Consider the following 18,806-nt stretch of genomic DNA (forward strand, 5'->3'; position numbering starts at 1 on the left):
CTATGCTAAACCAAGGACAAAGTATAGCTCATGTATTTTTCTGTATTTAAGAATTTCCATATTAAGAATATTTGCATAAATTCGTTCGAATAAATAACCAAACGAATTTTGTATTGCAAGAGTAATTTCAGGTAATAAAAACTTTTCAAAAAGGTAATATATTTAAATTACCCTAGTCATCTAGGTTGGTGGTTTGGATGATAGACCTGCACCCTATCTCCTGTAAAAAGAAAGAATCACACTGCAATAGAAAGCTCCAGGAAAAAGAAAATGGATGAATTATATGGTAAATGACTAAGACAAGGTAAATGGACAATGAATTTGGCTACATGGAATGTACAAGGGATCAGATCAAAGGGACAAGAGATAGTTAAAGAAATAAAAAGAATGAAAATTGACTTTGTGATCTTAACAGAAACAAAAAAGAAAGGGTCAGGAATGGATGAACTGGAAGACTATGTGCATATTTACTCTGGCATGCCAAAAGAAGAAAGAGCAAAATGTGGTATATCCATGATGATAAAAAAGAAATTTAAGAGAAACATTACCAACTTTGAAACAATAGATGAAAGAATAATGAAAGTTGATCTAAATATTTTTGGAAGACGAATTACTATCATTGGAATTTATGTACCAAATGAAGATGAAACCCATGAGGGTAAGGTAATTCTACAACAAGATGCAAGAAGGTAATAGACAAAACTGGAGAGACAAGAGAAATAATGTTGCTGGGTGATTTCAATGGAAGAATGGGACCATTGAGAAATAACAAAATTATTGGACAATTTGGAGAAAATGTAACAAATGACAATGGAAGAAAACTAATAGATTTTTGTAATACAAATTACTTTAAAATCATTAATGGATTTTTTAAACAAAGATATTCATAAATATACCTGGACTCAACATACTAGACAGTGGAAATCAATTATTGACTATGTTATTATGAAGCAAAGAACTCAAATTAAAATTTTAGATAAGAGCGCATAGAGATGTTACCTGCAGACCACTATCTGGTAAGAGCAAAAATCATTAATCCTTACAAAAGAGTAATACAGACACAGAAAGAATAAAAAATGGATATGGAAGTAATTAAAGATCTCAAATTTAATCTCGAAAGCTTACTAGAAGAAGGTTGTTTCAGACATGATTGGATGAAAAATTGGAAGGAAAAGAATATGATAACACTATAGAATTATATAAAAATATAAAAACAGCACTACATGAAGCAGCAAATGAAGCTCTAGGACAAATCAAAGAACATGGAAAACCTTTTAAGAAATTCTGGTAGGACAAAGAAGTAGAAAACATGATACAATCAAAACAAAGTACAGTAATACCTCGACTTAGGCGAACCTGGAGTTACACGATTTTTAAATTTTGTCGATTCGTTTTTTGTTTGAGCGCCACACAACTATTGATTACTCACTCCCCCACACTATTGTTCAGCTTACATGTTTGGACGTGTTGCGCAGAATCGACACATAGCTACAATTTATTTTGTGTTATTTCTGTGTTTGTTATATCTACGGAAACTTGAGAGACTCTACTATGTCATCCAAACGAAGTAGAACTGATCCTTCTGCATTAAACAAGAAAAGAAAAACTTTATCTTTGGAATGTAAAGTTAACATTATTAAAGACTTCGATACAAAAATGAAAAAGGGTTACAAATTTTAGAAAATATAGACTCCAATGAAGATCACATTTCTTCTACAAAACGAGAAATAAAAAAATTATTAGCATGCTACAATGAAATTTTGCGGGAGAAAAAACAATCTTTGAGCAGTCAGACAAATTTGTTAGATTTTATGAAGCCTTCTACATCAAAATGACTTCAGTTTACGATTTTAATATAATATAATTTGTTATACATATGTATTACCTAAGATTTTATTAAACATATTTTTCTAAATTATTGTTTTCTTTAGTCTCCAGTCCTAATTAAAAATAATTTGTATGTATTTACATGCAAAATTATACCCCAACTTACGCAAATTCGACTTACGCGGTTATCGCTTGGTCCCACCTATTGTGTAAGTCTGGGGTATTACTGTAACTTATTTAAAATGGATGAACACAAAAAAAAAGAGAATAGAATACAATATAAATAATTTAGAAAATCAACAAAAAAAATTCATTCTGGATAAGATTGGGTTGGGATAGAAATTGTAGGAAAATAGAAACATATATAGGAGGAAGAAAATGCACAGAAGCATGGAAATTCCTAAAAAATGGACACCACAACTGCCATAAATAAATCGGGCTATAATTTGGAAATAATTATAAATTACAAATGAATTTGACACTAGAGGGAGGTGTTAGGTGCCATCTCATATTAAATTTAATAATTATAATTTTTAATTAAATAATTTTGATTAAACTGGAAAAAAGAATCGGCCCAATCCTAAAAAATGTTAGAAATGAACGTAATAGTAATAAAGGACAGTTTAACTCAGTTAAACAATGGTAAGAATATTATAAAAATTTATTATAACAGAAGATAGAATTCAATTTATGACAGAAGATATAAACATAAAAAGGATGTACCAATTCAATTCATTTAGAGACAAAATAGACTAAACAAGCATGTAAGAATGTAGATACATGCTGAAACAACAGTATCATCTATTATAAAAGAACACTTGCTGACTGATATTTGTATTCACTGATAAAGCCAGAACAAGGTGAAATGCATATGGATTCAGAAAAAAAAACGTAAAATAAATATTTACTTATTGATTATTAGTAAGTCTCTGTCATAAATCTCTTGAAGTCGGAATAGAACGAGTTTTTATTTACTTGATAAATTGTTCTAGAAATGGTTTTATTTTTTTTTTAGAATTATAATTTATGATATATTGTTCATTTATTATGTCTGAACTTATATTTTTATTATTTTTCACACATTTTAATAGTTCTACATCATTCTGTATATTTGAAAAAATTGTATGCAACTGCTTTTACTATTGATACTTATAAGCAGTTATGCTTTGATAAGGAACACCTATTCCTTTCATAAGTCCATTCATTATTCATAATAGAAAATACATGTTCTACAAATGATGATGATGAAGGTATGCTTAAAATGTATGATATAATTTTAAATAAATTATCACTATCTAATGTTATGTTTTTAAAAATAATATTCCATTTATCAGTGGCAGTACATTTTGTTTGCCAATCAAGTGAGTTAAGGTATTTTAAAAATGTTCGTTAATGAACACACATTTTTTCAAAAAGTTTGTTAATGTTTATATTAGAAATATTCAATTATTCTACAATTTTAACAAAAATATTTAAAAATTTGACAGTTCTGTTAATGTATTATCAATTTTGAGGTTTGAAAACTTTATGATTAAAGATTTTTCATTGAAATGAAATATTTTTTCTCCATAAGACAAAACTTTGTTATAAACATTCGAAAAATTCATTTACAAACTTTTGCATTTCACATAGAGATAAATCTTCCATCTTTCACATAACTTCATATTTGAAAAATTTATTCTCAATTTCAGTGGTGTATTATTCATGGGTGCCCAGGCAAATTTGAATTAGGGGGGTTCATGTACTGTACAGTGTTAACTTTAGACATTTTTATTTGGAGGAATTTTTGGAGAAAATATTTTCTTACAAAAGATTGATAAACAGCTACAAACAAAAACCTTTTTACCAGTGTTGCACTCGATACAAAAACCTACTAATGTTTTTGGCCTCCACCGAGGCCTTCTTCAGGTGCAGAACTAACTAGCATCCCCCTTGGACGTTTAGAACGATGCTTCTTGAGTTATAAACATTGTAATAAATAATGTTTATATTTCTATTTTACATACATATTTATTATATATGTAAATATAGGGTAATGGCAACAGTGTTCAACTGTTAACACTGTTTTGGATTTTGATATTTCTTATTACAAAGTGTAGTAACACTAAAAGCAAAATTTATATATGAAAATAAACTTTGTTCTATACTTGTCATAAAAAAAAAAGCATTATTTATTAAATCTTTGTTTACATTATAGAAAAAAATAATTTAAACACAGAGAACATTCACACAGTAGTCAACCACATGATTGCACGATCAACAACTGGACTTTCCTTCATCGAGAGCCTCACAAATGCCACTGTGAAAGGATAGGAAAGCTCAATAATAGGCATTTTGTAGAAAACTCACACCCAAAATGCAGAGCCCTCATTATCTTCTAAAGATCCGACAATGCCTCACTGTATGGTCAACTACCAGAAGGGGTGTTGCATACTAATTTTTCCCATCTTGAGTGAGACAACCTCATGTCACTGAGAATGGGTCATCTTATGATGCTACCTTCCTGTGAAGATGGCTTGCCTAAATGTGCTCTGATGGACTAATTAAGCACAGATTTCAGCTTACATGGTCAACTACTGAAAGTTGTCAACAATAGGCATCCCTACCCTATATAATAAATACATTTACTTGTAAAATATCATTCTTGCTTTTACTATATGTTAGTTTTATTTTGTGTGTTATTTGGTAGGTAGATTTTGGTCTGGAAACAGTCAAAAGTTTTTCCTATATAAATTAATGACAACTGCTTCTTTACTTTATGCTATTTCAGCTTTAAAAACATTTCATAAGAATGTTCTACTTTTAGATAGGGTAGTAACGGTAGTACGACTTTTAGCAGAACCTATAAATGTAATAGACGAACCTTAGAATTAACTGTCAAGAGCTGAAGACCTGGGAGTTCCCCATCTTATCAGGGGAGTGCTACTGTATGGACAAACTGGGCATTTGCCCAGGGTGGCAAATATTTTCATAAAAAAAATAACAAACAGTGAAACTATCATAGTAATGTACTGTACATGAAATTAAACTATCAAATTAAAATTTAAAAACATTCAAAAATTTCTTCCCATTTCTAATATGTATGACATTTTAAAACAAATTTTTTTTCATTTCATGTATTATGATAAGGGGTGTGAAATGCATGTCTTGCCCCAGACATCAAAAACTCTAGCACCAGTCTAGCATCTTGTAAAAATATATCATGAATAAAATCAAGGGAGTAGGAACAGTCCAGCCAGACCACTTTTACTGCCAACATTATGAATCCAATTCGGTTAATGTTACCTTAGGTAGCCAAGATGGCGGCTTGTCTCTAATTCCAGCAAGGAAACAGTGGGACGCACGTTCTAACCTAACCTATTCCAATAAATTACCATAATTATTAACAACAAAATTATTAGAATAGGTTAGGTTAGAACGTGCGTCCCACTGTTTCCTTGCTGGAATTAGAGACGAGCCGCCATCGTGGCTACCTAAGGTAACATTAACCTACAATTCTAATTTCAAATCACCCACTAGCATCAATAGTCAGACCAAACCAATAGACTTTTCCCATGGAGGAGAGTTATCCCTAAGGTATTGCTTTCCATTTCCTCCACAGAAATGTATCTCTCCCCATGAAGATTTAAAAATTAAAAAGACGAAATAATCAGGTAAGTATTGAAAGCAAAATCTTTATAAAGAAACTAGGAGACCATGGCTTTATAATCACGGCAACTCCATAACTCCATGATTACAGCCCTGGTCTCCTAGTTTCTTATATACATATGTAATCAGATATAAGTATCGATTCTACACAATTATAAGTTATTGTAAAATTCTTAAATTCGATCCTAATATTATATTCATTATATTAAAAAATAATTAGCTAAACAAACAAATTGAATGTTATAATATTAAATGTTGAAATTACCTATGACGGACATATCTCATCGGCATTGTCGGTCACAGCTTCTTTCGTTCAATAAATTTATAAAACTTCAATTTTCGTCTTCCCTCTGGAAGTTATGACTCAATTCTTCTATGTGAACCAACTGATGACCGATGTAAAGTTCTGAATATCTTATTCGGCGTTCTCTGGTGTGAAATAACTGGACATTTCTTCTTCCCTTTATATAGAGAAAATAAAGCTGAACTGAAACCGCTACCAAACACCACTTCTATATCATGCATTTATGACGACAGGGCAAACAAAGATGACCATTGGTTATTACGAGCTAAACTGCAGTAATTCCTAACCCATAGCCAATAAACGAAAAGAACGTAAAGATGAACGAGCGTGTCGGAATACCAAAACCGAAACTGTCATTCGTATATCGTCAACACACGTTGCATTCGATGATACCAACACGGGGTTCACTCCATGACGTCGTCTGATTGGCGAGGGAAAACGAGGCTAATAATAATCTGAATCTAATATAATCACTTTTCTAAATCAGTAATCTCATTCCAGAAAAGAACAAAAAAATTAAAAACGTTTACTTCCATTCATTTTACGATTAAATAACAGGAGCTTATTTAATTGAACGAAATGATGTTCTACGTCACTTCCGGAGTAAAGATTACGTATCTCAATCATCACACTGAAAACAATGCTGTGTTACTTGATGTGTTTGTAAACACTATCGACGTCATGTTTTTCTTTGTATCACTGTATAAAAAACATTTTATTCTATATTTATATGATTGAATATTTCGCGTAGAATCGTCACCTTCCCGTTCTTACCACTAGTTACATGACACCCTGTACAACTATCTATACAACATAATAATATAGTGGGCCTGGTAAATTATGGGATAATGAAGCTGTAGTGTATAGGCTATATTTTTAAAAAATTTAGTACATAAGTATATTAATATATACACATAATAACACGTCTGCCAACGAAATGAATGATAAAACTGCCGTACAAAGTATCGTGCCAGTAATACAGAGAGCAACTAGTGTTTTGAGTGATTTTAGTATTACAACTGAGGGGAGTAGGAATAAAAATTACTTTAAGAAAATTCGACACCATTTAAATAAATATTTCGACTTATTTCTTTACATTAACATGCGAATGTTTTATGTCCATTAGAAAGGTTTACGTTTATTAAAGTTCTTTAAACAATATATTGTATTAATTAAATTAAAAAATTATTTAAAAAATCCAATTAATATTAATGAGAATTTAATTAAATTAATGTCAAAAATTAGATTTATTTAATTAAAAAACATAATCGTTAAATTAAGAAATTAATCCACACAAATTATTTGTACTAATTAATGTATATATTTATAGTGCATTTTAGTACCAAAAAAAAGTTATCATTAGTACATCCTCCTTGTAAATTATTGCAGATTTAGTTTATGTTCATGGGCGTAGCCAGGAAGGGGCATGGGTGAACCCAGTTAACCTGGTGCCCCTCCCCAGAAAATTACAGCCCGGCCCCCACGCAGTTAACCTGGTGCCCCTCCCAGAAAATTACAGCCTCTACTAGGCACCTCCCATAACAAAATCCTGGCTACGCCAATGTTTATGTTTAAGTTTTGATATAGATGTATCGGAAACAAAACCGAAACCAAACTGAAACTAAAACAGGGACAAAACCGAAACCAAACTGAAACTTAAACAGGGACACAACTGAAACTACAACTATATTTTAAATAGATCTATTTTTTAGATGTTCTAATTTATAGGTCACTATATAAATAATTTTTTAGAAAATAATCTAAATTTAGCCATTTTTAGACCCATTTTTCATTGATTCTCATAAACTATCCGTGTTTGGGGATAATTAATTAATGTGGTTATTCTACGTACTAGTATCTTGCCCCTGTACATTATACTTTACTTGTTAACAATAGTCATAACTCCGTTCAGGAGAAAATATTTGAATTCATATAACGTGACTTCTGGTCCAAATCTGAAGTTTTTATATAGTTAATCAGGGCCTCCTGTCCCTAAGCTTTTTATGTCTGGTCTCGGCTTTCATCTATCTGACACCGTTCTCAAGATTAAGGAAAGACAAGCAGACAGACAAACTATCGGATTCCAGTAGAAATTTATAGAGAAAACTGAAACCAAAACTTGGTTTGTGTGTGCACTGATAAATGTCTTTCAATGACCAGATCCGAAAAAGGATCTGTACCTCGACGCTCGGCCATCCGGCCGTCAATCTATAGCTCTAGAGACCCGGAAATGAATCCACGTGAATCGAAAAACTCCAGAAATTTTTTGGGTGTTAGTCCGTTCCGGATATATCGGGCCCTTACCACCCGGCCGTTTCATTATGAGCTGGCCAAACCCACAATGGGCTTTATAGAAAAAGTGTTCTTAATGTCCACAGCAGGGCCAGATTTACCAATCCAGGGGCCCAGGGCACAAATTCGGTGGGAGTCCCCCCTTTAAGAGGGCAAATTTGATGATTTAGAAAATTTACACAAAATACTGTACTTTCAATTAGATTTGAACTAGGAAGTTGTAAATTTCATTTAAAAATAAGGTTTATTGTAAACATACATATATTTTATTGTGTAAAACTAATTATTTTAATTTAACTGAAAAATACCTATGTGAAATTTTTTCCCGAAATTTTCCGATGTTTCATAGGTTTTTTCCCCTGGTTTGGTTTTCTCTGCCTGTTGCCCTCATGATTAGGCCACACTAGGCTGTCGCGGTAATAGAAAAAAAAAATTTATGTTTAAACATAATTTTTTTTTTAGTTTTGTGGGAGCCCCTATTTTGTGGGGGCCCTGGCCACAGGCCCCAAATGCCTTTATGTAAATCCGGCCCTGGTCCACAGGCAAAAATAATCACAAAAAGTAAAGAAGGCTTCTGTCATCGATACATTGTGGAGCATTATTTCTTTTTTTACTCTGGTGTTTTTGATCTGCCTGATTGTTTCCGAGTTTCCGAACTGGTAAGCTGATACATTAGCTGCTCGGCCATCATGAATTAAAAAAAAAATTAAACTAAATTATTTTGTTAAGAAAAAATAATTTTGTTTTTAAATTTCATAACTTTTTCCAAATAATAATTTAATTTTTTAAAATTTTTTTAACGATTACAAATTATATATATATATATATACTTTTAATTTTGTTTGATTTTCGAGGCGCCATCTTTCGCGAAATTTAAAAATTACTTGTATGGAGATCATGTTGAATTGTTTTTATACCGGCTGGCGGATCCTTTGAAAACATTTATAAGAAGAAAGAATTATTTGTAAGTCGTTTCGTTTGTATCTTTCTTTTACATCCATGAAAGATGTTTTATTTTTTAGATTTTAATTCTTATCTATATTTTACTTTAGTACACGTACAAATGAAACTGACAACTATTATAAAATGTCTGTCACATGTTTCCCCTGATAGTATATGTTTATTTTACACGATACTAATATGCTATTACTTTAATAATAATTAAAAAACTATGGTAATCACATTCTCGATTATATTGTTATCTGTGTCATACAGTTGAGAAGAATGAATTACATAATCAAACAATACGGGGCTGTCCATAAATTACATCTGCATTTTCCTTGAAACATTTACTCCCCTTTTTCATTTGTCTGCTTTTATATCCCCTCTTCTCTTTCAATGTTCAATAAAATTTAATTTTACATACTTTATGAATGATAGATGTTGTAAATAGAAATGAAGCATATAAGAAATTTTAAAATAAATGTATGAAATGCATAAACTGTATAAAATTTAATGAAATGAAACAACATCGGTACTTATGGGTTAAGAGGACACCAGTCGGAAATTGTGATTTTTCTGAATAATACAAGTTTTTATTTTTCAAATTTAAAACAATTGTTAAATCAAACAATAAATTAACGATTTACAAAGGGTTAGTTTTAACATTTAACAAATTTCAAAAACTGCTTACTTCTTACGATTACAGATAATGTTACCTATGGTGCCAAAATGGCGGCTCATCTCTGATTCCAGCAAACAGAAGAAACAGTGGGGACGCACTGTTTCTTCTGTTTTTAACCTATTCTAATAAATTACCATAATTATTATCAACTAAATTATTAGAATAGGTTAGGTTAGGTTAGACCGTGCGTCCCCACTGTTTCTTCTGTTTGCTGGAATCGGACGTGATATCAATAATCATCCTTCTTGCTGTTTTTTCATTTTTACAACTTAAACAATAATTTTTCTTCTTTTTACAGTTAAATTTACTAGTCTATTGTTATTTAGATAATTTCATTCAAAAACACAATTTTGATCGCAATTTCCAACTGGCGTCCTCTTGACCCATAAGTACCATAACATCCACTGAAGCTTAAAACTAACATGCTTATTTATTACATTGAATAGTGATGTATATTGTTTTTAATTTACAAAAATGATTGTTTTAACAATTTACTGAAGTTTACTTAAACTTCTTTTTCTTTAAATTTTATAACAGGTTTTAAGAAACTAGAATGGCTGGATTGGAAGAAGTTGGCATTCCTGGTAAAGAATATTTACGTGAAGCACTTACAAACTGTTCTGATCCAGTTCGTGCCATTGAAGAATTTCAAACAGAAAATGGAATTTTGTTACCATCTCTTAGGCCAATGCTGCCACTGTTAGATCTTCATGGTGTGAGAAGACTTGAATTTCATACATCAGTTCTAGAAGAACTAAAAGAACAACTATTGATGCAAATTGAAAACCTTGGTAAACAAGAGCATGACAATCAAGAAAAGGAGAAAAAATTGAAAGAGTTGTTACAGAAAAGTTTTCCTGTTATTAAGGTAAATTAAATATTATTTAAAATACAAAAGTTTTAAACAAATCTTGGTTATTGAAAATTGAACAAAATGCTGTTATTACTTTCAGAATTTTCAGAGATTATTATTACTAAATTTTCTAATCATATGATATATAATCTTATCTCATAAGAAGCAATAAGTTACTTTAGTTTGACTGAATTTAAATAAATTGTTTACTTTTAATTTCTTTATGAAAGCTTAATGTATTATTTGTTTGTTCAAGTAACATTTTAAATTAAATTTTCTGTTAACAAATCCAATATTAAAGATATGGGTGTATCAAAAATTTAGATGAACATAATAGTGTATATTTGATTAATAAATTATAGAATCATTGTTTAGATTGATTAATAAAGATATGAAAACTTAGTAACTTATTTAGAAATAAAAACAAAATGAAAAGAAGAAATTTTATGAAAAAAATCAAATTACTCTATCATTTTCTAATCATATATTCATTCAAATAAAAATCATGTAGTGTTTTCTCAATTTAAAACTTAACATATGAAAAAGAAGTAAATAAAATAAAGTTTAAAATATTTTAACTTTATTTTATTAAAAACAACTTTGTATAATATATTAGAGGAAAAAATTCAGCCATGAGTTACATAACTTTCCCAACTGTATGAGATTTTATTAGAAAAAATAACTGTTATATTTAATAATTTGAAGACATAGTCCTTCCCAAAAAAGGAACCACCATTTATTAGCTCTGTGTTCCAGACTATACATTCTTGGCAACTGACCTTCCTTTTTAGGCTACTGGTTGCCAAAAAGTCCTTTAAAAAACACAAAAATACATCCAGTTAAAAAATACAAAAATTTTTTAAAAAGGAACTTTTAATATACGAACGTCTTCTGTTCTATATCATATCTTCTTGGAGGGCGTTTTGGCTTTTTATCTACAAAGAAATGAGCGCTGGCAAATGTAGATTAGAGAAGCTGATCCCTGGTGATGATACTTTAAAAACTTTTTTGTAGATTTTCGTCTGATGGTGATAATTATAATTAATATTTAAATATAATTACAGTATTTTCTTAAGAAAGTTCATTGTATACAGAGTATTTATAAAATCCTTGAGCACTTTTAAATAATAATAGTTTTGGTTTTACTAGTTCATTATAAATTGGCCCATGGCTTCTCTAGAAGGGAAAATAAGCTGCATTATTTGGTTAGCTAAACTGAAATCTGTCACTTCTGTCTAGAGTCCATGGATCAATAACATTTCTGAAAAAAAAGTATATTTTTTTTTTTTGAAGTCCCAAAAAACTTAATAATAATAATAATAATAATAATAATAATAATAAACTCTCCCGTGGTCACCACCTGGTCGTGGTGGGAGAGCCCAGTAATTTTACTGATCCATAGGGCAATGCAGGCTGGAGCATAAGCTCCTGGTAGGGACACCCATGCCAGTAAGGTCTATGGGGAGAAATGAAGCTAAGAGTGACCACGCCCACATTCTGTGGAGATATTCATCATGGTAATAACTAGATCAAAGTGTGATACCGGCTCGGACGTCGCCCGGGTTAACAAGGTCCGCGTTCGTGGGTTAGGCAGAGGCTCACGTTCGAAAAATAGGTCACAGTCTCCCTTGGTTACCGGTGGCGAAAGCAGCACCGGCCCAAGCATGGCTACTGCAATGCCCTCAACAGATGTGAGGAACCAACCCAGCCTTGGTGTTTCTGTGGCAATGCATCCACAGACCACAAAGACTGGAAAACCACGCCAACGGATGAAATGGACAGTAGAAATGAACGAGTTTATCATCCGTACTTATTACACCATCACAAAACTCGAAACAAACATGACAGCATACAGACAACAACTACACCATAGATTCACACAACAGTATCCTCACCTCACTGTCACCGAACAAAGGGTTGTTGATCAAAAAAGAACAATTATACACAACAACCTTATTCCACAAACAACACTTGAACTTATCAAACAACAGGTTGCTGATCAAATACATCAACAGACAGAAACATCTAACATTAATGAAGATCATGTAACCTGTCAGGATAATCCAGCAACAAGCATTGATAATAACACACATACAACAATTACCACTAATGATACTACAGACATTTCCTCATCCATCACTGATAACATAGACATGGATTTAGTTAATACACTCTCACATATATTTCAGGAAACACTCACTAAATATACAGGCACAGATCCCACACAACGACCACGAATACCAAAAATCAACACGTCAAAGGAAGTAGGAAAAACACTAAATTACGTAAACACTCACTTACTACCACACTACATTCATTCAATTTCTACACTCGCAGACATTCATACATTAGTTTATGCTGGGGCAGTCACAGTAGTGACACACCATGGGCTGAAAGTACAATCACAGACAAACACACAGAAAACAAAATTCTATCACAAGCCTGCCTGGCAGAGAAGATAGATCACAACAGACCAGACATCACACTGCATTGACAAACACAATAAAATCACATACATTATAGACATATCCATTCCAAACACTCACAATATACAAAACGCATGCACTGAAAAAATTAGCAAGTACACAGAACTTGCCCAGGAAATAAGGCATCTGTGGAGGATGGATAGGGTGCTTATTGTACCTGTCGTTCTCTCCTCTACAGGTGTCATACCACACATACTACACAAAAGCCTGGGCACATTGGAATTGAATAGAAACACATACATCATACTGCAGAAAGCCACTATATTGAATACATGTCATATTGTGAGAAAATTCCTGAATACAGACACACACACTGATACACTTCTTTAATTTCTGTTTTGGTTACTATGCCTTGACTCTGATCCGGCATAGTACACAGCCACCGGTGTTAACCGAGTATATCTCACTTAACCCAACATAATAATAATAAGGGTTGTTGATCAAAAAAGAACAATTATACACAACAACCTTATTCCACAAACAACACTTGAACTTATCAAACAACAGGTTGCTGATCAAATACATCAACAGACAGAAACATCTAACATTAATGAAGATCATGTAACCTGTCAGGATAATCCAGCAAAAAGCATTGATAATAACACACATACAACAATTACCACTAATGATACTACAGACATTTCCTCATCCATCACTGATAACATAGACATGGATTTAGTTAATACACTCTCACATATATTTCAGGAAACACTCACTAAATATACAGGCACAGATCCCACACAACGACCACGAATACCAAAAATCAACACGTCAAAGGAAGTAGGAAAAACACTAAATTACGTAAACACTCACTTACTACCACACTACATTCATTCAATTTCTACACTCGCAGACATTCATACATTAGTTTATGCTGGAGCAGTCACAGTAGTGACACACCATGGGCTGAAAGTACAATCACAGACAAACACACAGAAAACAAAATTCTATCACAAGCCTGCCTGGCAGAGAAGAATAGAAATACAAATAAATGACATTAGACAGCAATTAGGCAAGCTGACACAATACGCTAAAAACAACATAACACCCAAATTAAGGAAACAGCTCAAAAACATTTTCAAGAAAATAAAAACACACACAAAACATGAACGTCACAACACACACATTACAGAATACATTGATACACTAAAACAAAAACTTGCTGCCAAAGCACGTAGACTCAAACGATACAAAACATGTACACTACGAAAACAACAAAATAAATTATTTACAAACAATGAAAAACTCTTTTATAGACAAATCAATAACAAAGCAAACACTGTTACACAGCACAGTGGCACACCAACAGAAGAAGAACTCACAACATATTGGTCTTCTCTTTGGTCCAGTGCTGTCACGCATAATGCTGATGCAGGCTGGATCGAGGAGGAGAACAGAAACTTGCACAACATACCAACTATGCCCTGTGTTGAAATAAGCATACATGATTTCCAATACACTGTTAACAGAACACACAACTGGAAGACACCTGGTGTAGACAACATTCACAATTTCTGGTACAAAAAGTTTACATCACTGCACCAGGAACTAGCTAAACATCTAACACACATCATCATCAATCCACAAGACATGCCAAATTTTCTTACTCAGGGCATCACCTACATGAAACCTAAAAACAACAATACCACAGACCCCACACAATACAGACCAATTACATGTCTTCCAACACTCTACAAATTATTGACATCCTGTATTGCAAACAAAATATACAAACACGTTGAAGAACACAATATTCTAACAGAACAGCAAAAAGGTTGTCGTAGAAACCACAGGGGATGCAAAGAACAGTTACTCATAGATTCAGTCATTCTACGGCAAGCACACAAACAACACAGAAACATACACATGGCATATATAGACTACAGAAAAGCATTCGACAGTGTTCCACACAGTTGGCTGCTACATATTCTACACATGTACAAAATACATCCATCACTCATTGCATTCTTTCAAAACACTATGCAGCACTGGAGAACAACACTACATCTCAGGGTTAGTAACACTTCCATACAAACAAACCAAATTTTTATTAGGCGAGGAATATTTCAAGGAGATTCCTTGAGTCCTCTCTGGTTCTGCTTAGCCCTGAACCCATTATCCAACATGTTAAACAACACGCAATATGGTTACAATATCAGACACGAAAAAACAACACAGTTTACACTGTCACATCTCATGTACATGGATGACATAAAACTTTATGCATCCACACAAAAACAACTTCATCAACTCCTACAAATCACACATTCATACACCAAGGACATACAAATGGAATTTGGCCTAGATAAATGCAAAACAGTTCACATAGAAAAAGGAATCCTGAAGAAAGAAGATTTTGCACTTGGAAATGGAGACGTTATTGAATCCATGGAAGAGGGCGAGTTCTACAAGTATTTAGGATTCCAACAGGCCAAACTAACAGAACATACACAAATAAAGCAAAGATTAATTAAAGAATACCAAAGTAGGTTAAATGCTATTCTCAGAACACAATTAAATGCAAAACACACAGTTAAAGCAATAAACACATATGTCATTCCAGTACTCACATATTCTTTTGGAGTTATACATTGGACTCACACTGATCTTGAGCAACTCCAAAGGAAAACAAGAACAACACTTACTAAGCATAAACAACATCATCCTAAATCCGCCACAGAAAGATTAACCCTTCCACGTAAAGATGGCGGACGTGGCCTGATCGACATAGTTAACCTTCACTACAAACAAATACAGTCACTGCGAGAGTTTTTCTACAAAAAACAAGAAACATCACAATTACATAAAGCAGTAACTCTAGCAGACTCGAATAACACACCATTAAACTTACACTCACATCATATGGACACAACACAACATATAAAAAGCATAGACACCATTAAGCAATCGTGGGCTCGAAAGGCACTCCATGGCAGGCATCCTTACGATCTGGCCCAGGATTTTGTTGACAAAACTGCGTCAAACAGCTGGTTAGCTCGGGGATGCCTCTTTGGGGAGACGGAAGGATTCATGATTGCCATACAGGATCAGGTCATAAATACTAAAAACTACAGAAAACACATACTCAAAGATGCAACACTCACAAATGACACATGCAGAAAATGTCACATCATGCCAGAAACTATACAACACATCACCTCTGGTTGCAAGCTCTTGGCACAGACAGATTATTTACACAGACATAACCAAGTAGCAAATATAATACACCAAGAGCTTGCAAAGAAACACAAATTAGCAGACATCCACGAACCATACTACAAATACATTCCACAGACAGTATTGGAAAACAACACGCACAAAATGTACTACGACAGAGCCATAATCACAGATAAAACAATTTACCACAACAGACCAGACATCACACTCATTGACAAACACAATAAAATCACATACATTATAGACATATCCATTCCAAACACTCACAATATACAAAACGCATGCACTGAAAAAATTAGCAAGTACACAGAACTCGCCCAGGAAATAAGGCATCTGTGGAGGATGGATAAGGTGCTTATTGTACCTGTTGTTCTCTCCTCTACAGGTGTCATACCACACACACTACACAAAAGCCTGGGCACATTACAATTGAATAGAAACACATACATCACACTACAGAAGGCCACTATATTGAATACATGTCATATTGTGAGAAAATTCCTGAATACAGACACACACACTGATACACTTCTTTAATTTCTGTTTTGGTTACTATGCCTTGACTTTGGTCCGGCATAGTACACAGCCACCGGTGTTAACCGAGTATATCTAACTTAACCCATAATAATAATAATAATAATGTAGACAACATTCACAATTTCTGGTACAAAAAGTTTACATCACTGCACCAGGAACTAGCTAAACATCTAACACACATCATCATCAATCCACAAGACATGCCAAATTTTCTTACTCAGGGCATCACCTACATGAAACCTAAAAACAACAATACCACAGACCCCACACAATACAGACCAATTACATGTCTTCCAACACTCTACAAATTATTGACATCCTGTATTGCAAACAAAATATACAAACATGTTGAAGAACACGACATTCTAACAGAACAACAAAAAGGTTGTCGTAGAAACCACAGGGGATGCAAAGAACAGTTACTCATAGATTCAGTCATTCTACGGCAAGCACACAGACAACACAGAAACATACACATGGCATATATAGACTACAGAAAAGCATTCGACAGTGTTCCACACAGTTGGCTGCTACATATCCTACACATGTACAAAATACATCCATCACTCATTGCATTCTTTCAAAACACTATGCAGCACTGGAGAACAACACTACATCTGAGGGTTAGTAACACTTCCATACAAACAAACCAAATTTTTATTAGGCGAGGAATTTTTCAAGGAGATTCCTTGAGTCCTCTCTGGTTCTGCTTAGCCCTGAACCCATTATCCAACATGTTAAACAACACGCAATATGGTTACAATATTAGACACAAAAAAACAACACAGTTTACACTGTCACATCTCATGTACATGGATGACATAAAACTTTATGCATCCACACAAAAACAACTTCATCAACTCCTACAAATCACACATTCATACACCAAGGACATACAAATGGAATTTGGCCTAGATAAATGCAAAACAGTTCACATAGAAAAAGGAATCCTGAAAAAAGAAGATTTTGCACTTGGAAATGGAGACATTATTGAATCCATGGAAGAGGGCGAGTTCTACAAGTATTTAGGATTCCAACAGGCCAAACTAACAGAACATACACAAATAAAGCAAAGATTAATTAAAGAATACCAAAGTAGGTTAAATGCTATTCTCAGAACACAATTAAATGCAAAACACACAGTTAAAGCAATAAACACATATGTCATTCCAGTACTCACATATTCTTTTGGAGTTATACATTGGACTCACACAGATCTCGAGCAACTCCAAAGGAAAACAAGAACAACACTTACTAAGCATAAACAACATCATCCTAAATCCGCCACAGAAAGATTAACCCTTCCACGTAAAGATGGCGGACGTGGCCTGATTGACATAGTTAACCTTCACTACAAACAAATACAGTCACTGCGAGAGTTTTTCTACAAAAAACAAGAAACATCACAATTACATAAAGCAGTAACTCTAGCAGACTCGAATAACACACCATTAAACTTACACTCACATCATATGGACTCAACACAACATATAAAAAGCATAGACACCATTAAGCAATCGTGGGCTCGAAAGGCACTCCATGGCAGGCATCCTTACGATCTGGCCCAGGATTTTGTTGACAAAACTGCGTCAAACAGCTGGTTAGCTCGGGGATGCCTCTTTGGGGAGACGGAAGGATTCATGATTGCCATACAGGATCAGGTCATAAATACTAAAAACTACAGAAAACACATACTCAAAGATGCAACACTCACAAATGACACATGCAGAAAATGTCACATCATGCCAGAAACTATACAACACATCACCTCTGGTTGCAAGCTCTTGGCACAGACAGATTATTTACACAGACATAACCAAGTAGCAAATATAATACACCAAGAGCTTGCAAAGAAACACAAATTAGCAGACATCCACGAACCATACTACAAATACATTCCACAGACAGTATTGGAAAACAACACGCACAAAATGTACTACGACAGAGCCATAATCACAGATAAAACAATTTACCACAACAGACCAGACATCACACTCATTGACAAACACAATAAAATCACATACATTATAGACATATCCATTCCAAACACTCACAATA

The 18,806-nt window shown here is 33.3% G+C and overlaps 1 protein-coding gene across 1 annotated transcript in view; it reads left to right on the top strand.

Annotated features, from left to right (window-relative positions):
* Positions 1-8,925: 8,925 nt before the first annotated feature.
* NELF-B (negative elongation factor B) overlaps positions 8,926-18,806 on the top strand; it is a 28,101-nt gene continuing 18,220 nt past the window's right edge. Inside the window, exons 1-2 of the mRNA XM_067284650.1 lie at positions 8,926-9,035; positions 10,233-10,563. Coding sequence (XP_067140751.1) covers positions 10,249-10,563 — 315 coding nt within the window. The 5' untranslated portion in view covers positions 8,926-9,035; positions 10,233-10,248. The remainder of the gene's footprint in view (positions 9,036-10,232; positions 10,564-18,806) is intronic.

This window comes from Centruroides vittatus, unplaced genomic scaffold (assembly GCF_030686945.1).
Source record: "Centruroides vittatus isolate TY-2023 unplaced genomic scaffold, ASM3068694v2 contig_1215, whole genome shotgun sequence".
Taxonomy (NCBI): Eukaryota; Metazoa; Arthropoda; class Arachnida; order Scorpiones; family Buthidae; genus Centruroides; species Centruroides vittatus.